The 18,015-nt window shown below is 38.9% G+C and overlaps 1 protein-coding gene across 1 annotated transcript in view; it reads left to right on the top strand.

The window, feature by feature from the left end:
• The window catches only part of LOC107532937 (complement receptor type 2), a 228,524-nt gene that overhangs the window by 46,805 nt on the left and 163,704 nt on the right, over positions 1-18,015 (top strand). The window contains exon 5 of the mRNA XM_087828192.1: positions 3,983-4,171. Coding sequence (XP_087684318.1) covers positions 3,983-4,171 — 189 coding nt within the window. The remainder of the gene's footprint in view (positions 1-3,982; positions 4,172-18,015) is intronic.

Genomic DNA, 18,015 nt, shown 5'->3' with positions numbered 1-18,015 from the left:
AGTGTCTTGTGGCTCTCACTAATTTCCTTGAACATGTTTATAACCATTTCTCTGAACTCTTATTTCTGATAACTTTCTTACCTCCATCTCATCAAGGTCTTTTTCTGGCAGTGTTTGGTTTTCTTTCGTTTGGGCGATCTTTCTTTGTCTCCCTATTTTAGTTGTCTCTTTGAGGTTGTATCGGTGATTTACATATATTTGCTGTCTCCCCGTCTTGTGGTGTGGGCTTTTGTAGTGAATATCCAATGGGACCCAGAGGTGTATTTCTCTTATATTTCTGAGCAGTATACTCTAGGTGTGCCCCTTTGTTTGTTCTTTGGGCTGTCCTCTTGTGGTTGGGTCTAGATTGTTGTTGACCTGTTCGTAGGAGGACTCTCCTGTCAGGCTTCCTCACTGTGAGGCTCAGCCACTACCATGTCATGTGACCTGTTCTATAGGTGCTGACGGGTTAATAAAACACAACCACACTGACACGCAACACACAAGAACTTATAACATAACCCACAATCACAATGAAAACAACCCAAGAGAAAGTAGATTTAGGAAAGCAAAGAGAAAACACAAATGCTAAAGGAAAAAAGAAAGAGAGAAATGGATACTATTGCTAACAGTAAAAGAATAAAAAATAAAGAAGCTACTGGGAGATAAAGGGGGAAGAGAAAAATATTGTGAAATGAAAGAAGGGATAGCAAAAAATAAGGTTAGATAGTAGGAATAGATAAATGGTTTTGAAAAGACAGGAAGACGTAGAAATAAAGGGGGAAAATGTTATGCAAAGGTAACAAGGAGAGAGAGAAGGGTCAAGCAAGGGCACAGAAGGAGGCTAATAAGAGATATGGAAGAAAAATTAGAGAAAAGCAATAAACTTAATAATTACAGTAGCAATATCCAAGCAATAAAGCAAGTATATCAAGGAAATCTTGAAAAGAACATAACAAAAACAACAAAAAATCAAAGCAGTACAAAATACATCCAATAATAACAGTAATGATGATGATAATAATGGTAATTGTTTTTTAAAAGCCAGGCAAGTGAATTTTGTCTGGGCAGCTTATTTTGTCTGAGGCTCACTATTGTAATCTGATTTGGGGCCTCCTGGGAGGTACTTTAGTGCAGCCAGTGTCAGGAGCTGTGTAGGTTTGTCTCCTGGTTTCTTTATGTAGCTGGTTGTTCTAAGGCTTTCTATGGACCACCTCTACCTGTCATGTACTTTGCCTCCCCCTTCTGGTTGCCTGGTCTTACTCCAGCATCTTCTGAAGACAGTCTTTAGGGTGCAGGCCAGTTTGTGTACCTTTCGCTATTGGGCCTCTTACTAAAGAGATTTCAGTGTCTGACACTCACTACGAGGAAATGAATCTCTGCTTCAAAGCCAACTCCTCAGTCTCTACCATATTCTCCACCTCTAGTTACCCCTAAAGTAACCTGGTGAATGTTCAGATTGAATTAAGCCTGTTGCCTTTTCTGTATGGACAGTTTTAGGTGGCCTTGGCTCCGTGGGATTGATCAAAAGAGACTCTCATGAGCACGTTACCTGCCCAGCCCCCAGACAGGGTTTTAAGCATTTCTTCTGGTTCCCAAACAAAACTCCCTGAGAGTCGTAGTCTTGAAATGTCTTTCTGTGAGCTGTTGTCCCTTCCCCCATCAAACTGTGCCCAGCCGGGGGTATCAGGGGCTTCAGTGAGGTGGACCAGCCCCTCCTCTGGTGGAGGTGGTGCTCCTAGCTTAAAGTATAGGTAGGCATGTTCCACCCCTCCTTTCCCAGATCTGGTTGGCTGAACAATGGAAACACAAAACCGGGCTTTTGCTGGTTTGCCTCAGCAATATTAGACAGGAAGGTGGATGCCTTGGGGTGCCACCAATAAGAAAAATATATAAACTAACAAACAGGCAGAAAACCTGCTTTTTAAGGATGTGGCACCCTTGCACCTCATGTCCAAGCAGGAGGGGTTACAAAGTTAGCTCCATGCAGGGCTCCCACATCTGATCTCAGTAAAGCTGGGACCATGATTCCCAGATCTGCTCACTATCCAGGCCCTTTCAGAGCAGGTCAAAAATCCCCAGTCTGCCTCGCAGGGATCTCCAGTCTCTCTCTGGTGGGGAGAAGTCTCACTTCCTTTTCCCTGCACCACACAGTTAAAATGATTTCTGGAGCTCTATACAATGCTTTACAGGAAAGAAGAGGGTCCCTTTAGTTCACTGCTGGGGGCAGCCCACAGGCCCCATTCTATTCTGAAGCCACACACTGCAGGACAGCCTTTGCTGGAGTCAGCACCAGGAGTGAATATGTCCTGCCAAAGCTGCTGCCATTAGGCGTGTTCTTTCACTGGGAAGGGTCAGACCCCACCTCAAAGGCAGACAGCTCTCCTGGCGCTCTCTCTGCCCGATGTACACTGCTTCGCTTGACTGCTGAGGGTTTGAGATCCCTGCTTTTGATGCCAGTCTGAAACTGGACACAATGGGTCTGAGCTGCCTGTCACCACTTGGGCCAATTAAGCAGAGACAGGGTTGAATCATATATAAGTGTTTATTCCAATACTGTTGGCAGTATGGGAGAGAGTAGCAGGATTTGTCCACATAAAATCTGTTCTACTCTCCCTTACTAGCTGGCTGATTATATTGGGATAAAGAAGAAAGACTGCATGCAAGGGGGGAAGGGGTGGGTGGATGGCTACATAGTCTGTAGTTTGTTTCTCCTGTCAGGATCTTGAAGTAAAAAAAAAAAAAAAGTAATTCATTTTCAATGGGGTTAAAAACCAGCTCCACCATTTCCTAGAACCTGAGAATGGTCAGCATTACAGAGGCAAATTCCCAGAGGTATCAGGCTCCAGGCACAGCAACCAAATCAAAGTGCATCGTGTCCTTTGTTCTCAAAGTACATTTTCTTTTGTGAGCAATGGACCCACCCAGGTTCCATTGTGTCTCTTATCTTCTTACACCTCTGTTTTTCTTCATGCAGCACATCCTCCATTTTCCCAGGTTTTGAATTAAAACTTCTGATCTATAGTTAGTATGGTGAATAATCATTAAACAACTATGGTCCTATTCCTGTTAGGTGCCTTCCCTCCTTTCACAACCACTGTCAACAGAGCCTAATCAAGATCTATGCCCCCAGCAAGTCCACACTACCAAGGGGAGGGAGCTTTGTATCCTTTAACCCTCAGGCCTCCCAGCCAAGCATGGTCTCTGGGTGGAAGGGGGCACTGCCCCGTTCCACACCTCCCCCTCTCTTACCAGTCTCTACAATGTTTCTTCAGTACTCCTTAGTCAAAATATATCCAATCAGCTCTATTTCCCTTGTTTTTAGAAGCTGTCTATGCAGTATTTTAGCTGTAAATCCAGGCATGGCTGCGAGCAGGGGCACTCAGCCTCTTGTTAGAGTGCCACAATTTTTTAACTACTCTAATCTTATTATTGTGAACTAGTTTAGTCCAAATTTATTTTGATCTATGAAATTCATGATGGTTGTATAATAGCGCTTACCATAGCATTCCTTGAGCACCACTGGGCACAGAGTGTAGTGGAAAAGGAGGCACATGATCCTTGATCTCTAGGAACTTGCCTTCTGTGAGGAGACTGAACCTTAAGTGAGAAGTCATCAGTTTGCCTTTCAAACTGTGGAAGAGTAATCTTATCAAGGGTTATCAAGTATTCTTAGGGGAAAGGGAATTGTGAAATGAACTCAGAAAAAATGGGAAGGATACATACCCATAAATATATTTTAAAGCCAAAAGTATTTCTGCTGCCTGTTCAATTTACTGTTGAATGAATATTCAGCTTATTCCCAAAGTAAGCAAAATCTAATAGAATATTATTTGAAGCAAGCACAACACATAGTTTGGTAAAATCCTGGCACAATCACTTCCAGTCTTACCAACAACCTTTCCATTGATTCTGTACTCCCTGCCTGCTCTCAGGCCTTATTCTGGGGCTTGTGAAAAAGAGAAAATAATTTACTTTCATGTTCTTATTCTGTTATTCCCAGATGAATGTGAAGACCCACCGAAATTCCATTCTATGCTACCCAAGGGTAATATTACACCCCCTTATAATATTGGGGTTGAAATACACTATGAGTGTATCCCAGGATATGTGCCTAAGGATCCTCTTCTTCCGATCCGTATTGTTTGTGACAAGAATGCTACCTGGACAAATATCACGGAGGCCTGTAAACGTAAGTGCCCAAAACTTTATTTTTATTGCTCTAAAGTTTTTCACACATTTTACAGTGCATATTGCACTGTTACAATGATGGTTTTCTCAGGTGGATGTAGATTTTTAGATAGCCATGTATTTTTTCAGGCTTTGAAATTCTCCAGGTAATTTTTTATTTGGCTATTGATTCTCTGGGGTAATTTTAATCTTAAGTTTGGCCATTAGTGACAACATGGATGGACCTTATTATGCTGAGCAAAATAAGTGAGAAAGAGCTAAGAACCATTTGATTTCACTCATATGTGAGATATAACATTGAAACTCGTAGACATAGACAAGTTTGGTGGTTACCAGAGGGAAGTGTGGGTGGGGAAATGATAAATGGATCCAAATATATGTGACAGAAAATGAACTGACTTTGGGTTGTGGGTACACAATGCAAATTACAGATCATGTATCATAGAACTGTACACTTGAAACATATATAAACTTATTAGCCAATGTGAATCCAATAAACTTAGTGAAAATAAATAAGAAAAAAAAAAAACATTTCCATGAATTTAGTAGAGCAATCTATAACTTTTACTTTGATTCAAATCTCTTTTGGCATTTTATAAAAAAACAAATTGTGAGGTGGGTATGGCAAAAAGGATAAAAGAAAGTGAAGAAAATAGCCAAAGAGCATATGTGCATATCCCATGGACACAGACATCAGTGTGGTTAGGACCAGGATGGTAGGGGGGTAGGGCTGCATCTGGGTGGATGGGGTAAAAATGGATAAAATGGGGGACATCTGTAATAATGTTAACAACAATAAAATTAAACAGAAAATAGACAGAGGATATGAAAAGACATATCTCCAAGAAGACATATTTATGGCCAACAGACATTTGAAAAGATGCTCAATATCACTAATGACCAAGACAGTGAAAATCAGAACCACTATGAGATCGCACATCACACCAGTCAGGATGGCTATGTTCAAAAGTCCAACAAACAAACAGCATGTGTTGGCAAGAATGTGGAAACAATGGAAGCCTTGTGAGCTGTTGGTGGGATTGCAAATTGGTGCCTCCACTACAGGGTACTCTATGGATATTCCTTAAAAAACGAAAAATAGGTCTAGAGTACAACCCCCAAACTACAATTCTGGGTATTTATTCAATTAATTAAAAAAATACATGGACACATATGTTCCTTGCTGCATTACTTATAATACCCAGGATATGAAAGCAAAGTGAGTGTTCATAATTACATGAATGGTTAAAAAATTTATACACACAGGCACACACATGCACTGGAATATTGCGCTCATATAAAAAAGAATGAAATCTTGCCATTTGCAGAAACATACATGGCCTTAGGGTGTATTGTGCTATGTTCAATAAGTATAAAAGGGAAAAACAAATACATATGATTTCACTTATATGTGGAATCTAAATAAACACATAAAACAAAGAAACAAACAACACAAGAACAGACTCATAGAAGCAGTGAATAAAGGGATGGTTTCCAGAGGGGAGGTGGATGGGGGATGCATGAAAAAGCTGAAGGGAAATATTATGGTGATAAATGTTCACCATGACAGTTGATGGTAGAATTAGTTGGATGATCTCATGGTAAGGTATAACATTTTCAAATCTATATTGTATACCTAAAACTAATACAATTGATAAAATATTATATACCAACTATACTGAAATTTTTAACGAAAGAATTGAAAAACCTAAGTAGAGGATCACTAGTAAGGAAATTTAAGCAGTAATCAAATACTTCCCCTTAAACGAAAGTTCAGACCCAGATGGCTCATTGTTTAATACTGCAACGCATTCAAAGAAGATTAAATACCAATCCTTCTCAAACTGTTCCAAAAATTCACGCGGAGGGAATACTCCCAAACTCATTTCATGAGGCCAACTTTTCCCTGATAACAAAACCAGTCACAGACACACACACAAAAGAAATACACAGGCCAATATCTTTGATGAGCATCAATGCAAAAATTGTAAACAAAATACTGGTAAATCAAATACAACTATACATTAAAAGTATCACATATCATGATCAAGTGAGGTTCATTCCTGGGATGGAAGGATGATTAAACATTCACAAATCAATCAATGTGATGCACCACATTAACAAAACAAGAGATGAAAATCACATGATCACTTTAAGATGCACAAAAGGCATTTGACAAGATACAACAGCTACTTATGACTAAAACACAATAAATTAGGTAGAGAAGAAAGTATCTCAACATAATAAAGGCATGCTGTGACACTCAGCTAATGTCATAGTCAATGGAAAGATATTTCATTAGCTAGTTAATGGATTAGAAGATTTAGCATTGTTAAAATGGCCATATATGTAAAGCAGTATACTGAAAGCTTTTGCTGTAAAATCAGGAACAAGACAAGGATGCCCGCTCTCACTACTATTATTCAACAGATTCCTGGAATTCCTAGCCAGAGAAAATAGGCAAGAAAATGAACTAAGAGACATCTAAATTAGATGGAAGAAGGGAAGCTGTCACTATTTGCATATGACAAAATTCTCTATATAGTAAACCCTAAAGACTCCACCAAAAGAATTTTAAAGAAAATGAACAAATACAGTTAGTTGCAGGATACAATATAAGTGTACAAAAATCCATTGTGTTCTTAAATATAGTTTTAAATTTAATATGTTGTTGTTTTTTAAAAATATGTCTTCACTGATTTCAGAGAGAGGAAGAGAGAGAGAGAGAGAAACATAAATGATGAGAGAGTCATTGATCGGCTGCCTTCTGCACACCCCCAACTGGGGATCAACTACTCAACCCAGGCATGTGCCCTGACCAGGAATCAAACTGCAATCTCCTGGATCCTAGGTTAATGCTCAACTGCTGAGCCACACCCTGCTGGGCTGTTCTTACATATTAACAACAAAATATCAGAAAGAGAAATAAAGAAAAGTATCCTATTTACATTGGAACAATCAGAATAAAATACAAAGGAATCAACAAAGGATGTGAAGGAACTTTATACGGAAAAGTGCATTGCTGAAAGAAATTTAAGAAGACCAATAAATGGAAAGATATTTCATGTTAATGGATTAGATGATTTAGCATTTTTAAAGTGGGCATATATGTGAAACAATATTCAAATTTAATGCAATCCCCATCAAAATCCGAATGGCATTTTTCAAAGAAATAAAACAAATTTTATATAATTTTATGGACCTACAAAAGACTCTGAATGGCCAAAGCAATCCTGAGAAAAAAGAACAAAGCTAAAGATATTATAACAGTGAATAAGAACTTTATAGTACACTGACTAACCATGAAATGGAATTAGAATAAAATGTACTGATAAACTGATAAAAGGAATTCACATAATATCAGTTTCCTTATGAGTATTACAGGCATTAGCAGTCCCAGTTTCTGCTTGTAGAAGATTCGGCCTTGGCCAAGACTTCATGGCTGATGCAAGGTTGCCCAACTGCAGGAATTTAGCTAGCACTGACCAGATCCAGTATGCTGACATCAAAGATCCATATGACCCTGTCGGGTGTGGCTCAGTTCGTTGGGAACTCTCCCATGTACCAAAGGGTTGCCTGTTCTATTCTGGAGATGGCACATGCCAGGATTGCAAGCTTGATGCCTGGAAGGGGAAATGCTGCAGGCAGCCGTTCAATGTTTCACTCTCCCATCCATGTTTCTCTCTTTCCCTCTCCCTTCCTCTTTCTCTAAAATTCAAGAAAAAAAGTTTTTTTTAAATGATCCCTTCTGGCAACAGCAAGGACTGCTTGGAGGCAGGTTCACAGTCCCTCCTCCTGATCTCTTTGTTCTGCTTTCCCTCAATGAACATCAATTATGTCCCTCTCCCTCCCTATAAAAACCCCTGTCTGCACTGAAATGTCAAGATGGCTTTAAGATGAGTCCCCCATCTTCTCAGGTAGGTACTGGCACTTAAATAAACCCATTCTCTTTTTACCAGCATCTGTCTTATGAGTTTGGTGTCTGTGGCAGCAGGTGTCTGTCTCATGAGTTTGGTTTCTGTGGAAACTTGGTTCCAGTTTCAGTATTACACCTCCTGACTTCAAACTATGCTACAAAGCTACAATAAAAGTGTGGCATTGGCAGGAAAACAGTCTCACAGCTAATTGGACAGAACTGAGAGCACAGAAATAATCACACACATAATGAACAACTAATTTTTGACAACAGAGCCAAAAAGAGACAATGACACAAGAAAAGTCTCCTCAATAAATGGTACTGGGAGAACTGGAAAGCCGCATGCAAAAGAAAAAACTTAGACTTCTATGTGATACCATAAACAAAAATTAACTCAAAATGGATTAAAGACTTGAATATAAAACCTGTAACAATAAAATACATAGGAGAATATATAATTATTAAACTTATACACCGTGGTCTCAGCGGGGTTTCTGTGAACTTGACCCCCAAGGCACAGGAACTGAAAAAAGAAATAAATAAATGGCACTACATCAAATTTAAAAGCTTCTGCACAGCAAAAGAAACTGTCAAAAGAACAAAAAGGCAACTGCCCTGGCCAACATTGCTCAATGGTTAGAGCATCATCCCTCACACTGTAGGGTTGTGGATTTGATTCCCAGTCAAGGGCAGGTACCTGTGTTGCAGTTTCAGTCTCTGGCCCCAGTTCAGACATATGCAGGAGGCAACCAATAGATGTGTCTCTCCGACATTGATGTTTCTCTCTCTCCCTCCCTCCCACCTTCCATCCTTCCCACTCTCTCTAAAAATGAACGGGCAAAATATCCTCCAAAACGGATTAACAAGACAACAAAAAAGGCAATCAACTGAATGGGAATAAGTATTTGCAGAGGATACCTCTGATAAGGGCCTAATTTCCAAAATATATAGAGAACTCTTACAGCTCAACAACAGCAATAAAATGTGATTAGAATATGGGCAGAAGACCTGAATAGACAGTCACCCAAAGAAGACATACAGATGGCCTTCCAATGTATTAAAAGATTCTCAACATCACTAGTTATTAGGGAAATGCAAATCAAAACCACAATGAGATACGACCTCACACCTGATAAAATGTCTATTATCAAAAAGACAAGAAATAACAAGTATTGAAGAGAATATGGAGAAGAGGGAACCCTCATGCTCTGCTGGTGGGAATGTAAATTGGTGCAGCCACTATGGAAAACAGTATGGAGGGTCATCAGAAAAATTAAGACTAGAGGTAACACATGAACCAGCAACCCTTCTTCTGGGTATCTACCAGAAAAAATTGAAAACACTTTCCAAGATATATGACACTCTGTATTCACTGCAGCATTATTTACACTAGCTAAGACATGGAGACAACCTAAGTGTCCTTCAACAGATGATTGGATAAAGAAGACTTGGTATGTATATACAGTGGAATAGTACTCAGACATAAAAAGATTAATTATTGCCACTTGCAACAGTATGGACAGATCTTGAGAGGATTATGCTAAGGAAGTAAGTCAGCCAGGAAAGGACTAAAACTATGATTTCACTCATGTGGGATATAAAGCAAAAAGCAACACATGGACAGAAGGAAACCAGCAAAAAACCCCACCTCCCAGTTCCAGACAACCAAATGGTGGTTGCCAGAAGGGAAAGGTGGTGGGGAGGAGATGAAGAGGTTAAAGACAGGCGAGGGAAGGAGACTAAACTTCACAGCAGAGCAGGCAGATGTCCTGTTATAACGTTGTGCACTTGAAATTTACATAGTGTTATTAACCACTTACCCCAATAATTTTAATTTCAAAAGAGTCATATAATTTTTATTATTTGATAGAATTATAAAAATATGTATATTTAAAATTTAACATCAATCTGATATAAGACCAATCCAGGGAGTAAGAAAAGAGAGGTTTTTGGGGATAAAGTAGATTCTATCTCCTTTCTTCCATCCTTAACCTTATAGGAGAGGCCTCTGCATTCTTTTAGCCTTTAGTGCTTTACCTGATGTGTCTCCATGACATTATTTTACATAACAGTTCTTTCATATTCGTTAGGCTTTCAAGCCCACAGATAATTTCAAGGAAGAGGAGTGGATGAAGTAGAAATTACACTATTCTAGGAAGAATAAAAGCTAACCAAAAGAAAATCCAGAAATAAAAATTCTAATAGCATAGCAATATAGAAATTTAGCTGAAACAGCTAGGTCAGAGATATTTTTTTGCTAAGCATGATTCATTGATTAGTGAAGCAATAATAAATTCTATTTTAAATAATGTTAAAGTTATAAATTTTGATATATAATTGACATCTATTAACTTATTAAATGCTCAGTTCACTGATATAAAATATATGACATGAAGTCTTAGATATTTTTAAAGTTTATTTTATTGTTGACAGTATTACAGATGTCCCTCATTTTCCCCCCTTTCTCCCTTTCCACCCAAATGCCACCCACCCCCGGCCTTAACCTGTCTTTTGTCTGTGTCCATGGACTGTGCATATATGCTTATAAATTCTTTGGTTAATTACTTCCTTCCCTCCTTCCCGCCTTCCCTCTGATTTCTGTCGTACTGTTTCATGCTTCCGTGTCTTGTGGTCCAATCTTGTTTGTCAGTTTATTTTGTTCCTTTGATTCTACCTATGAGTGGCATCATGTGTTATTTGTCTTTTTCTGACTGGCTTATTTTGCTTAGCATAATATTCTCCAGGTCGATCCGAGCTGTCTCAAAGGGTAAGAGATCCTTCTTTTATAAAGCTGCATAGTATTCCATGGTATAAATGTCCTACAGATTTTTTATCCACTCATCTACTGATGGGGACTTCTGCTGTTTCCAGGTCCTAGCTACTGTCAGTAGTGCTGCTATGAACTTAGGGGTGCATATATTCTTTCTGATTGGCGTTTCAGGATTCTTAGGATATATTCTTAGAACTGGCAGTTCCATTTCTAATTTTTTATTTTTTGAGAAACCTCGATACTGTTTTCCATAGTATCTGCACCGGTCTGCCTTCTCACCAGCAGTGTACTAGGGTTCTCCTTTCTTTACCTGTTCGCCAGTACTTCTCATTTGATGGTTTGTTGATGAGAGCCATTCTGACATGTGTGAAGTGATACTTCATTGTGGTTTTAATTTGCATCTCTCTGATGATTAGTAACTTTGGGCATTTTTTCAAATATCTCTGGGCGATCTGTATGTCCTCTTTGTAGAAGTATCTTTCAGGTCCTTTGCCCATTTTTTAATCAGGTGGTTTGTCTCTCTCTTGTTGAGTGTATGAGTTCTTTGTATATTTTGGAAATTAACCCTTTATTAGATGTATCCTTTGCAAGTATATTTTTCCATACTGTGTGGTTCCCTTTGTATTTTGAGGATGATTTCTTTTTCTGTACAGAAGTTTTTCAGTTTGATGTAGTCCCATTGGCTTATTTTTATTTTGTCCCTCTTGTCCTATTAGATGTATTGGTGAACATTCTGCTATGTGACATATGTGTGATTTTAGTGCCTATGTTTTTTTCCGGGATTTTTATGGTTTCATGACTTACATTCAATTTTTTATCCATTTTGAATTTATTCTTGTGTATGGAATAAGTTGGTGGTCTAGTTTCATTTTTTTTCATGTACCTGTCCAATTTTCTCAACACCATTTATTGAAGAGAATGTCTTTACCCCATTGTATGCCTTTGCCTCTCTTGTCAAATATTAATTGACCATAATGGGTTAATTTCTGGGTTCTCTGTTCTGTTCCACTGATCTATATGTATATCTGTTGTGTACCAATACCATGCTGTTTTAATTAAAATGGCTTTGTAATATAGATTGATATCTGTTGTAGTGATCCCTCCAACTCAGATCTTTTTTCTCAAAATTCCTGTGGTTATTGAGGGTCTTTTTGTTCCATAAACACATTCGGAATATTTGTTCTAATTATGTGAAATAGGCTGTTGGTATTTCAATAGGAATTGCAATGAATCTATTGATTGCCTTGAGTAATATGGACATTTTAATGATTTTAATTCTTCTAATCCGTGAACATAGTATATTCTTTCACCTCTTTGTATCTTTCTCTATATCTTTTTTCAAGTACAGGTCTTTATGTCCTTGATTAAGCTTATTCTTTGGTCTTATTTTTTTAGTTGCAGTGGTGAGTGGTATTGTTTAGTTTCTCTTTCTGAGACTTCATTATTGATGTATAAAAATATTTTTGCTTTTTGCATGTTAATTTCATATCCTGCTCCATTGCCAAATTCATTTATTAAACCTTGGAAGTTTTTGGTGGAGTCTAGTATTTTCTTTCTACAATATCATGTCATCTGCATATAATGACAGTTTTCCTTCCTCCTTTCCAATTTGGATGCCTTTTATGTTTTCTTCCTGTCTGATCACTGTGGCAAAGACTTCCAGTACTATGTTGAATAATACTGGTGAAAGCAGACAACCCTGTCATGTTCTTGTGTTTAAGGGAAATGGTTTTCATTTTTGGCCGTTGAGTACAATGTTGGCTGTAGGCTTGTCATATGTGGCCTTTATTATGTTAATGTATGATCTCTCTATTCCTACTTTGCTGAGAGTTTTTACCATAAATTGACACTAGATTTTGTCAAATGCTTTTTCTGCATCTATTGATATGATCATGATTTTTGTCCTTCATTTTGTTAATGTGAAATATTACATGTATTAATTTGGGAATATTATATCAGCCTTGCATCCCTGGGATAAATCTCACTTGGTCATGTTGTATGAACTTTGTAATGTATTGCTGGATCTGATTTGCTAATATTTGGTTGAGGAATTTAGCGTGTATATTTATAGGGTATATTGGTCTTAATTCTCTTTTTGGTAGTTTCTTGATCTGGTTTTGGAATTAGGATAATACTGGCCTCATAAAACGAGGTTGGAAGTCTTCCCTCCTCTTGAATTTTAGGAATAGTTTAAGAAGATTAGGTGTTAATTCATGTTTCAGTGTTTGGTAAAACTCACCTGTAAATCTATCTGTTTCCAGACTTCTGTTTGCTGGGAGTTTTTTGATTTCCTCAGTTGTTATTGGCGTATTGAGGTTTTCTGATTCTTCCTGATTGAGTTTTGAAGATTGTCTTTTTCTATGAATTTATCTATTTCATCCACGTTGTCCAGTTTGTTGGCATATAGATTCTTCTGGTTGTTTCTTACAATCCTTTCTATTCCTGTGGTGTCTGTTGTTACTTCAGCCTTTCATTTTTGATTTTATTTATTTGGGTCCTTTCTCTTTTTTTTCTCGGTGAGCCTGGCTAAAGTTTCATTAATCTTTCTCCTCCCCCCCCCCCCCCCCCGAAAGGAACAACTCTTGGTTTCATTGATCATTTGTTTTGTTTTTTTGGTATCATTATTTTTAATTTCTATGGCATTTATTTCTGCTCTGATCTATGTTATTTACCTCTTCTACTTCCTCTGGACTTTTCTTGGTGTTCTCTTTCTAATTCTTTTAGTTGTAGTATTAGATAGTTTATTTCAGCTTTCTCTTGTTTCTTGAGGTATGCCTATAATGCTATGAACTTTCCTCTCAAGATTGCTTTTGCTGTGTCCCATAGACTTGGGGTTGTTGTCTGTTCATTTTCATTTTTGTCCAGGAAGTATTTTATTTTTTTCTTGGTCTCTTTGACAACCCATTCCTTACTTAATAACATGCTATTTAGACTCCATGTGTTTGAATATTTTTGAGGGTTTTTTTAATATCTTTATTGATTTCAGAGAGAGGAAAGGAGAAGGAGAGAGAGAGACAGAAACATCAACGACAAGAGAGTCATTGATCGAGCCCACAACCCGGGCATTGTGCCCTGACTGGGAATCGAACCCCGATCCCTGGATGCTAGGTTGACCCTCAAACACTGAGCCACGCCCGGCAGGGCTTTGAGTTTTTTTTAAAGTGATTGATTTCTAGTTCCATGCCATTGTGATTTAAAAATATGCTTAATATCATTTCATTCTTCATGAACTTGTAGAGACTTCTTTTGTGCCCTAATATGTGGTCTATTTTTGAGAATGTTCTAAGTGCACTTTAGAAGAATGTATATTCTGCTGCTTTGGGATGAAATGTTCTGTAAATATCAATTAAATTCATTAGATCTATTGTGTCTTTTAAGGTCTTTGTTTCCTTGTTGATTTTTGTCTGAATGATGTATCCAGTGAAGACAATGGGGTGTTAAAGTTCCCCTCTATGGTTGTATTGCTGTTAATATCCCCCTTACAGTCAACCAAGATTTTTGTATATTTCGGTGCTCCTATATTATAGGCATATATGTTTATGTGGGTTATAACCTTCTGCTGGATCAATGCCTTTAGTATTATATAGTGACCTTCTTTGTCTCTTGTTAGGTCTTTATTTTGAAGTCTGTTTTGTTAGAAATAAGTATTGCTACCCCATCTTTTTAGTTTGTTTGTTTTGTTGCATTTTTTCATGGAATATTTGTTTCCATCCCTTCATTTTCAGCCTGTGTGAATCCTTTGCTCTGAGGTGGGTCTCTGGTAGACAGTATATACATGGGTCATATTTCTTAGCCACTCAGCTACCCTATGACTTTTGATTGATGTATTTATTCCATTTATATTTAAGATTTTTATTGATACATATTAGTTTACTCCAATTTTCCCCTTTATGCCTATGTACCTTTCTGTCAATATATTTTTCTTCTTAGAGCAGTCCTTTTAGCATTTTTTGCAGTGCTGGGTTGGTGGTACTGAGCTCCTTTATCCTTCTTCTGTCTGGGAAGCTCTTTATTTCCCCTTCCATTTTAAATGAGAGCCTTGCTGTATAGGGCAGTCTTGGTTGCAGGTTCTTGCTTTTCATTACTTTGAAAACTTCATGCTAATCCCTTCTGGCCTGAGGTGTTTCTATTGAGAAATCTACTGACAACCTTATGGGGCATCTCTTGTTGGTCACTGATTGTCTCTCCTGGAGCCGTTAATATTCTCTTTGTCCTTAACATTTGCCATTTTGATTGTGGTGTGTCTTGGAGTGGGTCTCTTTGGGTTCCTCTTGTTTGGTGCCCTCTGTGCTTTCTGAACTTGGTAGGCTTTCTCCTTCGCCAGCTTAGAGAAGTTTTCTGCCGTTATTTCTTCCAACAGGTTCTCTCTCCCTTGCCTCCTTCCCTCCCCCTCTGGCACCCCTATTGTGCACATTTTGTTTTGTTCCATGTTGTCCCTCAGTTCCCTTAAACTGTCCTCATGCTTTTTAAGTGTTTTCCTGCTTGCTGCTCTGGTTGAGTTGTTTTCCTACCTTATCTTCAAATTCACTTATTCAGTCCTCTGCTTCATTGAGCCTGCTTTTAATTCCTCTTCATTTCTGCCTGGTTCTTACTCCTAATATCTATATTTTTTCATGCTGATGTAGCTTTCACTAAGTTCTTTGTATTTCCCTCTAAATTCCTGGAAGTTCCCATTAAGTGTCTTGTGATTCTCACTAATTTTTTTGAACATCTTTATAACCATTATTCTCATCTCTTATTTCTGATAACTTGCTTACCTCCATCTCATCAAGGTCTTTTTCTGGCAGTTTTTCCTTTTCTTTAGTTTGCGGTTTTTTTCTTTGTCTCCCCATTTTAGTTGTCTCTTTCAGTTTGTATCTGTGATTTAGATATATTTTCTGTGTCCGTGTTTGTGGTGTGGGCTTTTGTAGTGAATATCCGGTAGGACCCAGAAGTGTATTTCTCTTATACTTCTGAGCAGTATATTTTGGGCATGTCCCTTTGTAAGTTCTTTGGGCTCTCCTGTTGTGGTTGGGCCTAGATTGTTGTTGACCTGTTGGTGTGAGGACTCTCCTGTCAGGCTGCCTAACTGTGAAGCTCAGCCTCTACCATGTCATGTGAGCTGTTCTACAGGTGCTGACAGGGGAAAGTAAAACACACAGGAACTTACAACATATCCGACAATCAGTATGAAAACAACCCAAGAGAAAGTAGATTTAGGAAAGCAACGAGAGAACACAAATGCTAAAGCAAAAAAGGAGAGAGAAATGGATACTATTGCTAATAGTAAAAAAATAAAAAATAAAGAAGCTACTAGGAGTTAAAGGAGTCAGAGAAAAAGATTGTGAAATGAAAGAAGAAAGGAAAAAATAAAGGCAGACAGTAGGGATAGGAAAATGGTTTTTAAAAGACAGGAAGTTGGAGAAAGAAAAGGGAAAAGAAGTTATGCAAAGGGAACAAGGAGAGAGAAAGGTCAAGCAAGGGCACAGAAGGAGGTTAATAAGGGATATGGAAAAAATAGTAGAGAAAAGCAATAAACTTAATAATTACAATAACAATATCCAAACAATAAAGCAGAGAATATGAAGGAAATCTTAAAAAGAAGAACAAAACAAAAACAACAAAAAAAACAAAGCAAGACATCACATCCAATAATAATCGTAATGATGATGATAATAGTAGTAATTTTTTTAAAAGCCAGCCAAGTGAATTTTTGTGGGCAGCTTATTTTATCTGAAGTTCACTGTTTTATATGCTTATTTGGGACCTCTTAGGTGGTACTTTAGGGTCAGGCAATGTCAGGACCTGTGTGGGTTTGTCCCTTGGTTTATTTATATAGCTGGTTGATCTGAAGCTCTCTACAGACCACCGCTACCTGTCATTTACTTTTCCTTCTTCTTCTGGTTGACTAGTCTTACTCCAGCATCTTCTGAAGAGAGTCTTTACGGTGCAGGCCAACTTGTGTACCTATTGCTCTTGGGCCTCTTACAGATTTCTGCGTCAGGCATTCTCTGTGGGGAAATTAATCTCTGCTTCAAAGCCAACTCCTCAGTCTCTACCATATTCTCCAGCTCTAGTTACCCCTAAAGTAACCTGGTGAATGTTCAGATTGAATTGAGCGTGTTTGCCTTTTCTGTATGGGCAGTTTTAGGTGGCCTTGGCTCCGTGGGATTGATCAAAAGAGACTCTGGTGAGCACGTTACCTGCCCAGCCCCCAGACAGGGTTTTAAGCATTTCTTCTGGTTCCCAAACAAAACTCCCTGAGAGTCGTAGTCTTGAAAGGTCCTTTTGTGAGCTGTTGTCCCTTCCCCCATCAACCTGTGCCCTGCAGGGATATCACGGGCTTCAGTGAGCTAGACCAGCCCCTTTTCTGGTGGAGGTGGTACTCCTATCCTGCAGGAGAGGCAGCCATGCTCCGCTTCTCCTTTCCCCCGTTCTTCCTGGCTGAACAATGCAAACACAAAACCCAGCTTTGGCTGTCCTGCCTCCCCAATATAAGCCAGGAAGGTGGATGCCATGGGGTGCCAAGCAGTAATAAAATACACATAAAGTAACAAACAGGCAGAAAACCTGCTTTTTGAGGATCTGGCACCATTGCACCACAGGTCCAAGCAGAAGGGATTACATATTTAGCCCCATGCAGGTCTCCCACAGAGGTGATCTCAGTAAAGCTGGGGCCATGATTCCCAGCTCTGTTCCCTATCGGGCTTTCTTCAGAACAGGTCAAAAATCCCCACTCTGCCTCATAGGCAGATCCAGAGTCTGGTGGTGAGAAGTCTCGCATCCCCTTCCCTGTGCCACACAGTTAAAATGCTTTCTGGAGCTCATACAGTGCTTTACAGGAAAGCAGAGGGTCCCTTTGGTTCACTGCTGGGGGCAACCCACAGGCCCCTTTCTATTCTGAAGCCACACACTGCAGGACAGCCTTTCCTGCAGTCAGCACTGGGAGTGAATATGTCCTGCCAAAGCTGCTGCCATTAGGCGTGTTCTTTCACTGGGAAGTTTCGGACCCCACCTCAAAGGCAGACAGTTCTCCTGGCTCTCTCTGCCCAGTGTGCATGGGCTCTCCTTCCCTTCTCCACTGCTGAGGATTTGAGATCCCTGCTTTTGCATGCCAGAATGAAACTGGACACAGTGCGTCTGGGCTGCCTGTCACCACTTGGGCCAATTAAGCAGAGAC

This window comes from Miniopterus natalensis, chromosome 19, assembly GCF_054644295.1.
Source record: "Miniopterus natalensis isolate mMinNat1 chromosome 19, mMinNat1.hap1, whole genome shotgun sequence".
Taxonomy (NCBI): Eukaryota; Metazoa; Chordata; class Mammalia; order Chiroptera; family Miniopteridae; genus Miniopterus; species Miniopterus natalensis.
The sequence above is the reverse complement of the archived record's forward strand: the minus strand, read 5'-3'. Positions and strand labels throughout refer to the sequence as shown.